Below are 17,761 nucleotides of genomic sequence, written 5' to 3' on the forward strand. Positions count from 1 at the left end.
CTTTCCGCAAGCTGAGGTGCACTGTGGGCGTGCAGCCCCCTGGCCGGGATCTCGGCCTTGGCAGTGCCCGGAAGGATGCCGGCACCCTGCCTCCATGCCTTCGGGTCCTCTCGGCTGCAAGGGTCCCCACTAAAGGCTCGAGGGGACACGAAGCCACACAAGGGCACCGGAGAATCAAGTATCTCACCAAGGAGACCCAAGTATAAACCCACTGAGCATCTGCCCAGCTACATGTAGGGCTGGGTGCCGCTGCCCTGCAGGGACAACTGGGCTCTTGGTTCTGCACCACGGCCGCTCAGGACTTGTCCCCAGTGCCATCGTCCATGGGCGGGGAGAAGGACGCTCAGCCAAGGTGTTCCTCATAGGACCCCATTATTTTTGTCAAGGTGTTTCATTTCTAGTGGAGAGGCCGGGTGAAAAACTGCCGCCAGGGACCTGCAAGCAGCATGAGAGCATGCCAAAGATGGGCAAGGCTCCAGAGCACTCATTTGTTCTTCTGCCCTGGCGGGAAAGGGGCTTAGTTGCCTTTTTCCAAGAAAAGAAACCAGGGGAGGCTTGCCACTCACCCCCAGCCACAACTCAAACTCTTCAAATGCTTTTTCTCCCCTCGAAATAAGAAATACTTAAACTCATGGGCAAAGAATGAAAAGTGGTGAACAAAGCTCCCTGCTCACCAAATGGTGATTCACCACGACCGAGAGAAAACCTGCCCGGTCCCCTGCTGCAGCACTGGGTCATGCCTGGCCTGCAGGTCATGGCAAGTTTTCTCCAGGTGCTGGGTTGTACCCCCGAGGCACCTCCTGGGTGGCTGCTGTGGCCCTGAGCACCCCGGGCTGCTACTGGGTCACTGCTCCCACCACCTGAGCAGCTCCAGACAGCCCCTGGAAGGAAATTCGGCCCAAGCCTCCTGTTCGTTGTTTTGAGGGCACCGTTCTGCAGGGAATCGCAGTGTGCTTGAGACCCTCAGACTCCAGGCTCGGCCACAGCAAAACCAGGACCCGTCCCCAGGGTTATTTATGATGCCCCTCGGTCCTAGGTTGCCTTACGCTGCTCACTGTAGGGGGATGATTGGAGCAAGCTCCCTTAGATCTACGCGTGGGGTTTTTGTCCAGTTTCGGTGTGAGGACGCTGGTGACAGCGAGGAAGCATTTCACCGTGCCCCACAGCTTGCCAGTAACGGTGGGGACCAGCAAAAGGCCCCTGGTACTTACTCGTTGACAAGTCCTGAGTCTGAATTGCAGGAGGTATTCAACACCACTGAGAAGCCGGTAAGAATGGCACGTTTCACTCTGCCCTGCGCTTACTCCAGGTATTTGCTCCTTTCAAGTCAAAGCTATTTGCGAGTGCAGAGCTGAAGAGAACTTTTGCACAGCCACCCAGTGACCCGAATCACCAAGCCGGGCTCCGCCTGGCCTCCCCCCTAGAGCTACCAACCCTCTGACCCATATCAGCACCTGGATCTTAACCGGGGATGAGTCGGCTTCACCACTAGCTGTCATCTCCGTTGCTTCAAGGCTGAGTCTCACCCAGTTTGACCCTGAGGAGTGTGTTGGACTCGTCTCTCCGGACCTCTGGCTGCTCCGGCTCTCGGCTCAGCGTTAATGGCAAGCGAGGGTGGGTCAGACCCGCTGCCGCACCACTAACCCCGTCCCCGGTCCACGGAGGAGAAGTGAGAAAGGCTGTTATCTCCAGGTCGCAGCCCTGCAGTCAGCTCAGCCCCCTCCCCAAGGCAAGCACACAAGCTCAGCAGCCACCACCTTTTCCTAAACCCCAAACTGTTTATTTTCCCCCCCAAACTTTTGATTCAGCCCCCCCACGATGCAGGCGTGGAGCTTCCTACCACCTGCGCAAAGTTTTGCATGGGATGGCGCTGGTTTCCCCTTTGCCCTTCTCACCCCCCAAAGCCCCGCAGCCCAGCGGGATGGCGGAGCAGACAGCTTTCCCCGGCGCCTGCCCACCTTCACGCCGGGGCAAGCGGAAAGCCTTCCCTGGGCCTCCCCTGCTCCGGGTACCGGCGTCTGTGGCCGCCCTTCGCTGGGCTTCTCGTGCTCAGCGAAAGCGTGGGGACAGCCAGCGGCACCTCGCCCACGTGAGCTGCGCTCGGCCGAAAGCCGGAGCCGTTTCTGGAGAGCAGCTTCCCCTGGAGCAGAGGCGGCAGAACCGGGGTGCACTGACCGAAAAAGGAAAGCCCCGGCGTTTCCAACGCAAAGCGAGGTTTCCCAGCCTCCGGCCGGGGAGGACGGGCAACATCCCTGCAAAAAGCAGGGCGGACTGCTCCACGGCAGGAGGGCTCCGGAGGAGCGCGAGGGCTGTTTCCATAAAACTGTGAACACGCCAGACCTGCTGCTCTTGCAGAGCTCCGTGAAACCAGTGATTTCTGAGCAGAGTTCAGATGGAGAGCGCTGGTGCTATAAAAAGCAAAGTGACTTTGGGCTTTGACGCTTCCTCCTGACACACAAAAAGGTGATTTGTGATTCAAAAGATGAGGAATTTATCATCAAAAGGAGCTGGGACCAAGCTCGGTGTTTACACATGGAAGAACAAGACGGGCACCAAGAGCAGATGTATTTATAGCCATCCATTAATAAAAGAAGCAAGTCAACCATACCTTTGAGCTAAAGTTAGAGCGCAGCGCTCAGCGTGTCCTTAAAAAGGCAAGAAAGTTTCCGCAAACTGGGACAGCTGCTCCCGGCGCCGGCTCTGCGCATCCCCTCCCCGGCGCACGCCGGGGCTCCCGGCCAAACGCGGCGAGGCTGCTGCAGGCGAGCAGGCGGACTCCGAGCATCTGGTCACGGGCTGGTGGCCACCTCAGGAGCCAAACAGCCCCTGCTCCGCCTGCGGAGACCTGCAGAAGCAGCCTGCCTCTTCACAGAAACCAGAAGCCCTCCGGTTTTGAGTCCCGTACCTTGTTTGCTTCCCCAGCCAGGAGCCGTCACCTCTGCTGCAGAAGAGATGGGGGCACGCTGGTCGCAGCTCGGGTGGGCTGGTCCTGTGGATGAGGGCTGGGTTTGTGGGGCTGTCTCCATCACCCAGCAGAGGGAAGAGGAGAAGCACCCAAGGGTTACAGATTTGGGCTGTCGCTGGAGGGTCCGTGCGAGCCCAGGGTGAACAGAGAGCACCCAAGAGGGTGCACCAAGAGGTCCTGGAATCTCCTGGGGTAGGATTTGATATTTAGAAATGCTTCAGAAATCACTAATGGCAGCAAGTGCCGTAACCCACCGGTAAGGCTGCTGCTGTCTGGATTCACCTTCCAAGGGCTGAGGTGCGTTACAATGCTGCCAGGTGGGAAAGTCCTAGAAAAGCCAGATCTTTGTTCCTTGCAAGGTGCTTCTAGAAAGCAATTAATTTTCCTTCTTCTTGATGAATAAACAGATGAGCTCTGGCAGCCATTTCCCTGTTTCTCCCCTCTCCCCCCCACCACAGCTCCAGCCCCTGAACCACACTGGAAGCTCTTTGCTGAACCGCTCCCGGCACATCTGGAGCCACAGGAGCCAAGCGCCGGATGTATTATGCCAGAAGTGATCATCATGCTTCAGGCAAACCGAGAGCAACCACAAAAAAATACATCTCACCTGAATCAAAGTTCATTGTGGCTTTTCTTCTCCACACCCCAGCGGAAGAGCCACAAGAGACAACCACCCTGGCCTCTGCAGGGAAGGAAACAGGGCTGCGGGCAAGCGCAGGAGGCAACGGGGCCATCTCTCACCTCCCAGATGTGCATTTCACTTCCAAGCTTGTGCTGAAGATGCTACAGTTACATGAACTTGACTGACCTTGGAGCAAGAGGTGGGACTAGACGACCTCCACAGGTCTCTTCCAACCCAAATTATTCTACAACTTCATAATTTTCTGTACGAAGATGGAAAGGAAGCACGTAGATAACCCTCCCTCTCACACCAGCTGCTAAGTGTTCTTGTCAGAGGGATCATAGAATCATTAAGGTTGGAAAAGACCTCTAAGATCATCACGTCCAACCATCAACCCAACACCACCATGCCTGCTGAACCATGTCCCGAAGTGCCACATCTACAGGTTTTTTTAACACCTGCAGGGATGGGGACTCCACTGCTTCCCTGGGCAGCCTGTTCCAAGTCTTTCAGTGAAAAAAGTTTTCTAATATCCAATCTAAAACTGTCCCTGAACCAGTATAGTCAATACCAAACCAGCAGCAAAACCCCAAGAACAGGGATCGGGGCTTCTTCCCGGGCTTTCGTGCTCGGATCTCCCGATGCAGCTTCTCAGCGCAAGACTGAGACACAGCCTCAGCAGCCTCACCCTTGAGCTCTTCTGCAAATTCAGTCTGAGTTCATTTCAGTACGATCCAAACCACGCTTTCCAGCAAACGCTGCCCTTCACTGCCGAACCCCCCCCACGCAGCTGCCGAACACGGCCGCGTGGCACAGGAATCCTCGCTCAGCGACCACGTTGGTGGACCTCGGGCCGGCATCCCGGTTGTTACCAAACCTTTTCCGGAGCTCCTTCCCGACGCGACAGCAGGACCCTCACTGCACACACCGGAATGTGCGCTGTGGCTCGTGATCAGCTGTGACTGACTGACGTGATTTGTCTGTTATTTATTATAATTCTTTACAGCCTGTAGCAGGGGACTGTACTAAGCAGCATTCGCTTCCTTCGCCAACTCGCAGTCCATTCACAGAACCCGCACCAGCTTCCTCTGGCCAGCTTTCGACAAACCCCCTGTTGAGCAACGCAATAATAAATATTACAGCATTTTTAATGACTTGTTAGTGAATTCCAGGATCAGCCATTTTACGGCTTTGCCTTGAAACGAAGGGAGGCTGAAGACCGAGAGCGCCTCTGCTTCACTTTGGAAGCGTGCCTCTGCACCACCCTTCTCCCAGCACAGCGGGGCTTTGTTTGAAGACCTCTCCCAGCCCCACCGACGCAGAGTCCTTCAACCAGCTCTTCCACAATTATTCAGCCCTCATTTACAGGCATCTAATTTTAGCGCAGTTACTGTTGAGCATCCTCTCGAGTTATTGTTAGCATGAAACGAGGATCATCTGACAGGAACACGCCGCAGCTCCCCGGTAAATACCGGGGAGGGATGCTGAAGGAGCGCGCGCACCTTGCTGCATGATTAGCGGCAATCCTGCTGTCCGGGGACACTCCGCGTGCCGACCTTTTGTTCCCGGTACCTTGCAATTCCAAGAGCAATATGAAACCCCTGTGCTGGCCTCCACCGTACTAGGCTTATTTCACTGCACCGCTTCGCTCAGTTATCAGTTTCCATAATTACTTCCAAATTGGCCACAGGGATTTATTATTCATTATTTTTAGGATCATTTCAGCAGAAAAGGCATCTGATTATATGGATATATATTCGCGTGACATCTTTCACTGGAGGATCTCTAAGCACTTCGCAGAATACGAATGAATCTCTGCCCGGCTGCAGTGACAGTTCTTTTCCAGGCAGGACAACAGGAGCCGTGATTAAAAGACATGTCCAAACTCCCAGAGGAAACTGATGCCGAGCACAGGAACACCGGCTCCCAGTTGTGTGCGTTAGCTATTCAGCCTGTGCGAACACAGCCAGCGGCAGCTGGCTACGCAGGCATTACAGAAAGCGCCGACGCCGTGATGTGAAACGGTTGCCTCTCTCCGCACACAAACAGGTTCAAACACAAATTAGGCTCGGAGAGAAGAAAAAAGGCTTCTTCTCAAATACCGAACAACTGGCCCTTTCCTACTAATAAGGAGCGATGGGAAAGGACGGCAGGGAGGGGCGCGGGGTTACGGAGAGCTCGGTGTACCAGCAGACAGGGCTGGGATTTTGTCAGCATGATGCGCCGAGGCTTCGCCCCTTCTCGCTGTGAAGAAGACCCCATCTCCCGGCCCGCGCTTCAAGCCAGCTTCCCCCTTCTTCGCGTCCTACCTGCCAGGGAGGTGCACAGCGAAACCCCTCCGGATGCACTGAAAAACAGACAAGACACGGCAACCAGCGGACTGGTGTTTCTCTCTTTTATTTAAAAACAGTGCTTCATTACCATTTGCAAAGGGTTAGGAAGGGTTTCCCCCCTTGCTTAGAGTTTATAAAAGCCAGCAACATGATCAATAATTTATACACATGGATAGTAATACAAAAAAAAAGAATAAAAGCTAAAGATCTAACTACTCCGACCTTCACAATTCCAGCTACTTGATAATAATAGGAATAACCCAATGAATACTGTATGGTCTGAAAGCTACTATACAATATGATACTTAACGAGGGAGGGCGGGAAGTTAGAGGCTGTCACAAAGCCCTGGGATGCAGATACTGCTTCTCCAGAGTCAGCAGGGAAATGGGACCCTGGGCAAGCGGCTCGGGCGTCCTAGGAAATGATCCAGGGGAAGGGAATGCGTCCCACTGGGGACACGTCCCGTTCCCCAGCGGTACCTGGCAACGTGAGGTGCTGGGGAGACTGCGTGAAGGGGCAAGTCCGTCGCTGCCGTTGGAGGTGCTGCGGCATCTCAGCCTTGCACTGAAAATCTCCAAGTCTCAAGTAGATCAGCCTGTGAGGTCAGTAAAATACTCCACCAGCTCCGTATCGCTCTACAGCCCTGGTTCTCATTTGCTATCAGCCCCACGTTTTAGCTCCAGCTATTTACAAGCAGGATTTATCATGTATAAAAAACAAAAAAGAAAAAAAAGCTAAAAAGAAAAAACCCAAAACCAAATCATATCCCCTGGGATAGAAGAGGATTATTTCGTCACTTGGTAACGCAGCCAAATCCAGCTGCCAAAACTACAACACACGCACACACACAAAATACCGTGAACAGAAAAAAAGATAGAAAACCATGACCAAAACGGAGACCACTCATGTGGGAGGCCTGATTTCTGTAAGGAATTCACTCCTCGGGGAGGCAACAAGCCCGTCCACCAGCAGAGAACTGGGAAATCTGGCAAGAGATTTATTGAATCACCTCATGGGGGGGGGGGGGGGGGAGAAAAAAAACAATAAAAAAGAAAAACCATTCCTAAGATGAACTGGCATTCTGCTGCCTGCCAGCCAAAGGAACACTCAGGTGGACGGCTTCAGACACCAGCGGTCTCCTGGCAGAAGCAGGCCGGCCTTTCGGCCGATGTGCGCTTGCTCTCCCGCGAGCCGAGCGGCAGCACGGGACGCCGGTCTCCTGCGCACGCCTGGACCGGCCGCCGCCGGCCCCCCGCAGAGGACACCTGCCCGCAGCGCTTCCGACCACCGGCACGGAGCTGCCTTCCAGGGGCGGCAGTGGCAACGGAGACGGGACTCGGACAGCCCGGGTCCCGTTTTGGCTGCCACGGAAGCGCGCTGCAAAGGCACAGGGGCTATCCTGCCAGCTCCTGGCTAGAGCAAAGCGTACTGGGGAGAAACCCCCGAGCCGACTTGAGAAGGGCCCCATTTCACGCTCTGGCTATCAGACTCCTGCTTGCCTCGTGGACTGGAGTTTTCATTGCAGAAGAGTAGTTTACCGGGGTTGGAGGGCAGAGAGGGCAGTCAGTAAGGTGGGGGAGGAGGGAAGGGGCTTTTCAGACATTAACATCACCAAAAATAGTGTTTTATGCAACAAAGAATCAAGTCTCACTGGTGTATACTACAAAATGTTTGACATTTTCCAAGAGCATGACAAAATAAAAACACAAAGAAGTTTACATTGGATGTTCATCTTGTTCACTAGGTTGGGTGTGGTTCCCCCCCCCCCCCTCCTATTTTAAAACAGTGCAAACAGGTAACACACTTTCAAAACATCACCCCTCTGCACCAAGGACAGCATTCCCAGCCCCTGCCAGGCCGGAGGGCCGACCGCCACGCTGCCCGCCGGCTGCCCCTTCGGAGCCAGACCCAGCAAAAGCGCTCCCCAGAGCTGTTGTTCGGGTTTCCCTTTATTGAATTCCTAAGCGCTCCCCAAGCCTGTTCTCCACCTGCCTCCTCCGCCAGGGCCGGGATGGGAAGATACAGACAGGGACGGGACGGGGAAAAACGCGGGTCGGAACCGGGAGGCTCTGCTTTGCGTTCCCCGCTGCCGAAGCTCTGGGTGCTGGCACTGAAACCCCAGCAGCCAGCGCCTGGTCTCGTCTGGGGCGAGGAAACGGCTTCATTAACCGTTTCACACCTAGCGCTCAAGCCAGCTGCTCAGACAGCCCTCCTCAGCTCCTGCTGCGCGCTTCACACCCGCGGATCTCAAAACGGGTGAGAACAGGGGGTAAACTTTCACTTCACGTTAGGGAGGGGGAAGCTAAGTCTGGAGCAGTGACAGGACTGCTCCATGGCGACCCTTGAGGATCCCTGACAGAGGCCTGCCCAGAACACAGGTCTCCGACTCCGGAGCTAGCGCTCTCTCGCCGGGCAAGTCTGCTCGCTCTCGGGCACCGAAACAGCCAAGCCACAGCTATTTCAAAACATGGCTTTGTCTATCTGAACTCATGACGCAGGATCCACGTCACCGCTGAACCGGGGAATAGCTGGCTACAGCAGGCTCATCCCCAGCTCCCCGCTGTCTCCAGGTCCCATCATGGCTTTTCTCAGAAAAGCTAACCCACCGACAGCAGCGCAGCCTCCCGAGCACGGGGACAGCGACAACCGTTTGCTAACATGCTGGGCATCAGCGTAAGTTACTCCCGGTAGAGAATACGCTATACCAGTAGAACTCATCTTTGTACCAGCACAACTGTACCCAGAAGGAAAGACAGACCAGCACATTAAATAAAACAACTCTTCAATCCAAAATTTTATCAGTATAATATCACGTGCTTGCCAGACCTATTGCAAGACAGTACAAACAGCAACACTTAAAGAAACATCTTTTCCTCTACATCAAGAGGAATCCTGGATGCCACCAGACCAGAAGGTGACAAACAGCAAGCTATTTGCCAGGCTGCCCGTGCGGTTTCCCTTGGAAAGCCAAGCCCTGCTTTGCGAGGGACCTGTGACTGCAGACCCATCTCGGGGACAAGCACTAGCTGCCATCAGTCAAATAAGCCAGGGCCCAGTTTAATTCATTAAGTGTACTTAATTTTGCATAGGGAGATATAGGCTTTGTCCTCACTTCTTCAGAAGATGGATGTAGCCACGGCTTGGCTACTCTGAACGCATCTCAAGCCAGTTCATAACACATCCGAGTGAAACCAGAGCTGTTGTTTGCCAAGAGGGAAGCAAGGCTGAAGAGCCCTCCTGCCACGGCACAACACTCAAGAAACCTCGCTGCAAAATTCCAGCTGGCGTGCAAGTTTTTGGGAGGCCTGGAACCAGCGATCTACCTCCGTCCCTCAGTCGCACAAGTGTCCCAGCGTCCCCTCTGCAGCTCGCTGCTGAGAGCTGGAAGCCGGGCTGTCAGCGAGCTGCCTCAGCGGGAATCCTGCAGCATCAGCTACGGGTTTGAGGAGGCAGCAGCTGGTCAGGGCACCGGCAGAGCTGGCAGGGAGCAGCTGGAGCGGGGCTCGGAGAGAGGAGGCATCAGGCTGGATGGTCTATAGCAGGTATTACTCGGAGATCACACAGCAGGGGACCGCGGCCCCGCAAAGGTTGGGCGCTTCTGCACTAAACCCCTCACTCGGACTCCCAATACACTCGGGCGGGCTGAAGCTGCCATGCATAGACTCTGCGCGGAGGCAGAAACGGGGCTGGCCTCCCTACCTCCAGAGAGGCCAAGTGGCAGGGGGGGGATCGCTGGGGTCACTGCCAGGGCAGGGGAGGGCACTCGGGGAGGGCGAACCCAGCTTTTAGGAGCTGCAGTCAGAACCAGCTGAACTGAGAGGCAGGAGAGGGGCAGCGGGGCGAGCAGCTCCCCGGCCGGGCTCTGCCAGCTGCGCTCCTCTCGCTCGCAGCCGGCGGAGCCGCTGCGTGGGGAGCTGCCCGCGGGCGAGGGAAGGGACGGCCGCACGCAGCCCCTCTGCCCACAAGTGGGTAGAACAAGGCCAGTAGGGCTTTTGCTGCGTCTCAGCTCCAGAAGTCCCCTGGCTGCCCTGCAGTGGAAATGGCTCCCCTTCAATACGACTCTTTCGACCACAAGTCCTCCCTCTCCTACCCCAGCTCAGGCAGTAGAAGCCCCCTGACACCCAGAGTCCCCCTCATTTCCTAGATTTTGTGAAAGCCCCAACACCCTGTTCCCCCCTCCCCATTTTCAAGCTAACTAAAATATTTATATACAAACAACAAAAAAATTGTCATAACAGCAACAAACCAAACTTTGGCTTGGGAAAAAAAAAAGTTAAAAACCAACAATAAAACCAGAAAAAAAAAAAGGTGGCCAACAGGCTGGCAGTTTGGTGTCCCCTTTATCTAGCTATTCCTTCAGAGAATCAATAGCTTCAGGGTCTCTAGCTTAACTAATGGCTCCCTGTTTGAGGTGCCTCCTCTCTGCGGTGCACGGAGAGGCTACGTGTGTCGCTGGGGAAGGGCGAAAAAACACGCGGCTGGGCCAGGACACCTCCCTGGGAGCTCTGCTTGTTGACTTCACTTAGTGTTAAATGCAGGAGGTTTCCTATCCTGGAGTCAACAGTGGATGGAGAAGCCGGCGTGCGGCAGGAATTGGAGAAGCTCCACCAACAAACCCCCACTCCAAGCAGCCCCTCCTGGACATGGTGAACTCACCCCAGAACCAACCGAGGGAGCTGAGGCAGCCTGACAAGGCCACGCTTCTGCATTTCTCTAACACGTGGTTAGAGAACCCACCTCTGATCACTGGGGTTACTGGGAGCACTCTCAGAGCCAGCAGCTGAGCGGGGAGGTCTCGAGAGCAGCGACCCCTGCCACAGCGCAGCTCACGCAGTCATCTGAAAATGCTGACTCTGAAACACAGCGAAATCACTGTACGTGAGAGCAGAAGGGAGGGGAGGTGGTCTCGAGAGTTATGGAGCCCTCCCCGTAACAGTCTCTCTACTTCTAATATGTAGTGTCTATACGGACTCAGCAGAACACGTGCACAACTTTCTATGAGAGGCTGGGCAAAAAAGACCCAGGGGCTCCAACGCAACTATGGAAGGGCCTGAAATAGCTCATGGTGGGAAGTTCCTATGAATTCAGAGCTTGCACAAACTGCTTCTGCCTCCCTTCAAACTCCTGACTGAAACAAAACTACTTCAGGATTACGTTTAGATGTAAAAGACCCTCTTCCCCCACATAAACCCACGCGCTTGCCCCTTGCCTAAAGCAGCTTATACGTGACTTGTTTTTCCTCACTCGTGTTCTTCAAAACAGATCACTTGCCGAAGCGCCTAAGCGGCTCAGTATGAACAGGAGAGACCTTGCACGCTGGACCTCGGAGCGCCCGAGCACGGCACTGATGCATGGATCTTCTGCCAGCTTTCTTCCTCTGCAAGGCTGCAAGCGCTTCACCTCTGCAAGCTTAATCGCTTGCTGTCCGCAACAGAGGTACTCTGTGTGATGCTGCACTGCATCTGCCACTCCTCGAGGAAAGAAGGGGAGGAAAGGGACAGCAAGGGAGAAAGATCTTGAAAAGGAGGAAGGAAAACTAAGATAATTACAGCCACCAGCAATGGACAACAACCAGCTAGAGTAAGTTGTGTGTGGGGTGGAAAGCTCATCCTCATCAAAAACTCCTTTCAGAGTCTTGTCCCCTATACAGCAGGTAACAGCCAAAGTCTCTGAGCAGGTTGAGGAAGTCTTCTCTTGCCAAGTCTAAAATCCTGACACTGCTGAAAACTGTCCCAAACCTGTGCGCATCAGACGGTGATAAAAACGAGGAAAGTCTCTGCATTTCCCCCATTTCCAAATGTAAATGACTATTTCCCACCAGCATTTAGGTCCCAGCCACAGCCAAAGAGTGCTTCCTTCTGCAGACCAGAAACACGGCAGGTGGAGACTTCTCCCTCACGTCCTCCTGTCTCACAGGCACCAAGCACCAGACCCAGGGAAGTAACTCTGTCTGCATGTTCCTGATTAATTGCATGATATCGGTTTCTAACAGCTTTCCTTATCGCTAATCGCCTTTTCCGTGATTGGTAGGATAAGCTATGCGCCAACATACAGACACGGAAATGCATTATTTTTACCACAGTTAAAAAAAACCCCAAAAACAAAAAACCAAAAAAATGCACAATCTTTGGAACAAAAGAATTAAAGGCAGAAATTTAAAGGAAAAAAAAAAAATACATATTCAAAGAACATAGTGAGGTATAAAAAAGTATTTTCTCTTTTGTTTTTTGTTTTTCCTCCTCGTCTTGCTATAGAGTTCCTCTACTAGTAAATATTGCAATAGCCAGGCCTCATGAACTGGGGGGGCTGTCCCACTCGCAGGGGGCTCACGTCACTTCAGTAGGGGGCAAATCGGCTGTAGCCACCTCGGTATAAACTCGCCTGTAGAAATTAAACGAGAAAAGAAGAGGTTGTTAGGAGGTGAACTGTGAAGAAATACTCAGGACAGCACCCCAATGCTCTCAGAAGGACTAAAGGACACATTCTGGCACTGACCCGTCGCTACTGGCACCTCTAAGAAGCAAGAGAGGAGAACCTTGCCTGCAGAACCAAGGACACAGCTCAGGAGGGGACACGCTCATGACTAGCCAGCTGGATGTGAAGTCTGGCAAGTCTCAGTCGAAGGGAGTTCAGTGACCAGAAATGGGACTCATGAGTCCTAATCTCTGAGTCAGTTGTCTAGGCTGTCTGTACAGGCAGCAGAGACCAGCCCTTCGAGGATGCTCCTCACCTCACCCTGAGGTAAAGTTTAAAACGGACACAAGGACCGGGTATCTTAGAAGCACCTGCGTTTCCTCCACTGACCCTAAAGAGAATCCACATGATGAGCCGAGGCTCGGAGGTGCTATGCTGCGGATATCTGTATTTAAGTGTCTCTTTCTCTGAACACATTTGTATTCCAGCCTTTGCAACACCTCAGATACTGCGCTGGCTAGCAGCAGATGGGTAAGCACGCCTTTTCAGCAAGCTGCTCCACTCCCCTCCGATGCCAGCATACCTCAATTCCTGCCCTTGCGCAACTACTGCTGGCAGGCAGGACACCACATCCTTCCACTAGTGGAAGACAGAACCAAGTGGAGCAGCTTTGCTGCAAGATGTCACAAGAACAACTTACTCCCTTGCTTCCCAGAACCAATTTCTCAACATCCAAAATGAGCCTTTAAGGTTAACCAAAGTGGCAAGAAAGGGTGTCTTGCACCTCTAACTATGGCTGATTTTTGCTCTGTATATCACCTTGATACAGTTCTACTGATTCACCAACAACGTTCTGGCTCCTGACATTTCTGGTCACTCTTCTGCGATCTCCTTTGTACTAGGGGATGTGCAAGACCAAGTGACAACTGGTCTCCTACAACCTGGCTCCTTCCCTAGTGCACGCACACAAACATACAAGTGCAGAACAACTGGGAACCCAGCACTGCAGCTAAGGACCTCCTCAACAAAGAAGTATTTCTAGGTGAAGTTTTATTACCTGATACCCAGTGAACAGCTGTTCCCCATGCTGGAAATGAGAAATGAAAATGCTGGAAATTAAAAATCCCACTTACCACAGCGCCAACTCCGTAGCTAGCGGCAGGGGCAAGGGCATGGTAAGGATCTGCTGTGTACACCCTGCCATAACTGAAGAGAGGGAGAGAAGATATTAAAAAAAAAAAAAAAAAAAAGAGAGAGAGAGAAAAAAAAGAGTCACTTTGCAGGGGCAGAGACCAGCCGAATGACCACAGGCAATGGAAGAAGCAGCATGCCCTCCTACACACATGTATGCACACATGCACACAGGCAGCCCCTCTTCGAAGAGATCCTATGGGCATGCTGCCATGCATCGTATGAGGTGGACGACAGAACGGCCTGCAAGGAGGAATGCGGCAGCGCCCATGAGTTCAACCTGTAGGAAAGAGGTCGGCACCTTTGAAATGACAGCCAGCGCATCCCTTACCTCGCGTGATGCAGTTTAGGAGAAGAGTGACTGCTGGCGCTAGCGCTGCTGGCACAGTAACAGCTGCTAAATGGGAAGCAGTGAGGGATTCTCCAGAACGAAAAGGGAGCATAAACTTTAATGGTCTCGCATGCGCTAGGATTAAAACATGGCCTCGCTGCACAGGGGATGAAAAATCTTAAGGCAAGCACTCTGACAATGATAATCCTTTGCATCTATACAGAGCTGCACGTTCAAGCATCCGACAGTAGTCTATGAGCTGAGCAATTTTTAATTTATGGATGGGGAGAGCAATACACCCAGTGATTAAACAACCTGCCCAGAGTCACAGAGGAAGGAGCTGGCAAGGCAAGCCAGGTCTTTTGACTCTGAGGCCATAACCACGCTGCCTCCTTTGTGCAGAGAATCACCAGGACAGGGGAGAGGCCAGGATCTGTGCCAGCTCCAGGGAAGCGGCCAGGATCTGTGCCAGCTCACACACACCGGGGTGCGACACCGCCCAGGAGCAGAGAGACAAACCGTGCGCTCAAGTCTTTCATGTTGGGTTGTGCATGCACGTGTGCGCATGCGAGCGCGAGTAAGACAAAGAAAGGGGAAGAAGTAGAAGTACTGTCATGGATCAATGCTCCTTGAATCCCTGAGCACAGCAAGCTAGCCCCCACGGCCGCCTCCCCCTTACATACCCATCGCTGTAAGCTGCTGCAGCGGCTGCAGCGGCCGTGGCTGCTGTTGCAGTAGCAGGCTGTGCATATCTGTAGGCTGCGTATCCACCCTGCAGGAGAGAAGAGAACTGACTTTACAGATACCTGTCCACCCACGCAGAGCGTAAAAACTAAAAATTAAAAAAAAAAGTCACACACATCACAAGGAGAGGAAGTGTTTCAAACTGCATCAGCTCCCATGTCATGTCTATCGCAAGCATTGCCCATTAACTCGTGTATATTCCTCTCCTCAGGAGGACCAGGGAGGTCCTCAGGAGGACCTTAAGCAAGTCTGATCATGGTTATATCCCCACAAGAAATTAAATTTGGCATGGAGGAATTGAAAACCAGAGGAGAGCTGAAATCTTGCATCCAACATAATTTTTATGTCCCTTTCCTCTTCTGCTGGGGACATCACAGGCGGGCACTTTCTGTGAAGTAGGTATTTTAGAAAGGCGACCCATTCGTAGAAATCCCTGGTTTTTTTCCCCCCTCTATCTCTTTTTTAAGCCTGGGAAACCCAAAAGGCTAGAATTTCATTTGGTCCAGATACATGAAAGAATCAGTAGCCAGAGCAGCCAAAAAGCAATCAGAAAAAGATGGTCAAAGACAACAGTCCCTGGCAGTCTCAGCGCTGGCAACAGCAAGATGACATCGATACCAACCAGACCGTTTCTCCCCTCCTTCCATGTAGGAAGGACACAAGTTGGGGGAAATTAGGCCAGAACAGTCTGCATTGCCACTGCATTTCTGCCCACGCTATGCACCGGTAGTAAAGGTCTTTACAATGCCTACAGTCATAAGAGGTATTTACTAAAAATGTACTTACATCTGGGTTGGAAAAATGTGAATCCCGACCCAGAGGAAGACCTGGCTCAGGCAGGTGGCTCTGCACACCCTGCAGTGATGACAGACGGAGGCCACCTGCCCTTCAGACCAGGGGCAGAGGCTGCGTGGCAGGCAGGCAGGCAAAGAGGGCTCTGAAGCCCAGGTTAGATCTTTGTTGTACACTTCAGAACACGTTTTTGTTAACTTGGGGAGGAGGGGGGCAATGGTCAATGAACCATGGCTTTGATTTTCTAGAAATACAATAAGCCATAGCATTAGAAAACCCCAGATTGCTTCTGGCTTTCCCTGCCCCTTCCTCCAACTGACATTTCAGAATTTGAGGGACCAGAAGGCACACTTCCGCCCTTTACCTTCAGAATCAGCTCAGCGTACTTCTACCACTTCTTCCCTATAGATCTTTTGCCTGTACGTAACTAAGAGTACAAAATCAGCTCTACTACAGGACTGCGTGTTTGCTCAGCAGTGCTCAGTTTTGGACTCGGTGCCTTCTAAATTAATTATTTTAAATTAATTTTGGTTGCTTTTGCGGGGCCTGCGTTAGCCCCACAAAGGCTAACGTGCTGTCCAGACCATGCCTGGGGACCATTTCCTACTCCGCAGGAGAAGGACTTACAGACTCTTCAATCTTCTAGTTAACAGAAAAAAGAGAGACACAGATCTACGCCTCTGAAACATCACCGCACTGTCTGAAAGAGGTGACACATTACAGTTTTGCCCTTTTGATCTCATCTAGCTGTTTCGGTCCTTACATTTTGGATTGATGGTTTGGGGAGGTTTAGCTTGTTTTTGGCATGCTATCCTTGCACCACCATCATTCCCACCTCCAAAACATGACAGAGACGAGAGGAATGAGGTGCAGCAGGAATCCAGATCAAACCCTCATCAACCTCACCAAACTAAGACAAAACTTCATACCAGTTATCATCAACACCCTTAAGTTTACGAGCTTCCTGAACTCTTGATGGCGTCTGTCACTTGGGCACAGCGTGTGGGCCATTTTCACCCAGCACTACCCTCCACACGGCTGCCGGCTTCAGCACACACCCAGATTCCCCCCCACCCTGTCCCTCACCTGCCAGCCACATTTCGGATCAGAAACTATTTCAAATGTGCCTGGCAAATACTCTGAACATGACAGCGAGATGCAGTTGGAAACCATAAAAGGGTTATCATGTAATTCTCTTAAGTCATGTCTCTCGTAAAGGAAAACGAAACCAAACCAAACCAAAAAAAAAAAAAGAAGAAGATAAGAAAAGAAGGGTTGGAATCAGGTGTGGGAAGGGGAATGGCGTAACATTTATTAATCAAAATTAAAAACTAAGCATGCTGACATCTGGAGCTAGAACAACCAGCAAAGTCACCACGTTCAGACTCATATTGGCTAGTTCTATCCATCCCAGCATTCTCTTGGGACAGCAGTTCGCCCTAGGCTCTACCACAAGCTCAGTGAAGTACACAGCCTCAAGTACTAGAGCGTGCAGCCACAACAACCTGCTATTACGGAAACAGTCAGTCACCACTGGAGTTAACATTCCAACCTTAAGGACTCCCGCAGCCTCCCGCCCTCGCCCCCCAAAATGGCTCCCACCCTAGCCCTGTCCCACACCACAATGTTAATAATTATAACAAGCAATAACCCATCTGTTATATCAGAGAAGGGAACAGAGACTCCACTGAGAGATTTAGAGCGGGATGTTAACATTTCTTCAGTCAACTGCACAACAAACAAAAAAAACAGGAGAAATAATTCATTGGAGAAATGAAGTTAAGAAATAGCTGACATGTGTATTGCTTTTTAACCATGCACTGATGCAAAACTGAAGCTACTGTTAATTTAAAAAAAAGAAAAAAAAAAAAAGGTCAGACGATAGAGGTACACACACACAGGCAGACCCGCTCGGTTCAAAGTGGTCTGCAAATTCTACTTGTGTGTACGTCAAATAAAACCAAAAATGGGGATTATAATGGCCATGGTACGTTCCTGTCATAGGAGCAATGAGTGTGGACAGCTGGGGGATTTCTGACATAGGGATGTATTTAGCATGACCAGCAGGTCCAAATACACCAAAACAGGGTGAAGGAAAGAGGAGGAAAGTTGCGACTATTACTCGTTATTTTGTAAATGCTTCCACCAAGCTCTGGGACCAGCACAGAGCAAAGGACACGCTGTGCAGGTTGCTTTATCCAGCTGATGCTCCTGTTTTCCATAACCCAGGACCCACCTATAACTCCATCAATGGGTCTAAAGCCCTGCTCAGCTTGTCCAATGCACTGGTTATTTTCTCCTGCTATTCTTGTTCACACGCAACTTTAATTGGTACGCAGAGCTCATCCGTAACCTCAGCTTCATGGTC

General features: G+C 52.1%; 1 protein-coding gene across 15 annotated transcripts in view; it reads right to left on the bottom strand.

The window, feature by feature from the left end:
- Nucleotides 1-5,968: 5,968 nt before the first annotated feature.
- The window catches only part of RBFOX2 (RNA binding fox-1 homolog 2), a 171,380-nt gene continuing 159,587 nt past the window's right edge, over nucleotides 5,969-17,761 (bottom strand). For 7 of the 15 annotated variants that reach the window (XM_075428508.1, XM_075428507.1, XM_075428517.1 and 4 more), the window contains 4 exons: nucleotides 17,045-17,121; nucleotides 14,541-14,629; nucleotides 13,469-13,541; nucleotides 5,969-12,302 (listed from right to left, as the gene is read on the bottom strand). In XM_075428508.1, the coding sequence (XP_075284623.1) occupies nucleotides 12,248-12,302; nucleotides 13,469-13,541; nucleotides 14,541-14,629; nucleotides 17,045-17,121 (294 nt within the window). In that variant the 3' untranslated portion in view covers nucleotides 5,969-12,247. Of the gene's footprint in view, nucleotides 12,303-13,468; nucleotides 13,542-14,540; nucleotides 14,630-17,044; nucleotides 17,122-17,761 lie in introns of those variants that run through there. The other 8 variants (XM_075428521.1, XM_075428512.1, XM_075428513.1 and 5 more) reach the window with 3 other exon arrangements.

This window comes from Opisthocomus hoazin, chromosome 8 (genome assembly GCF_030867145.1).
Source record: "Opisthocomus hoazin isolate bOpiHoa1 chromosome 8, bOpiHoa1.hap1, whole genome shotgun sequence".
NCBI classification, from domain to species: domain Eukaryota; kingdom Metazoa; phylum Chordata; class Aves; order Opisthocomiformes; family Opisthocomidae; genus Opisthocomus; species Opisthocomus hoazin.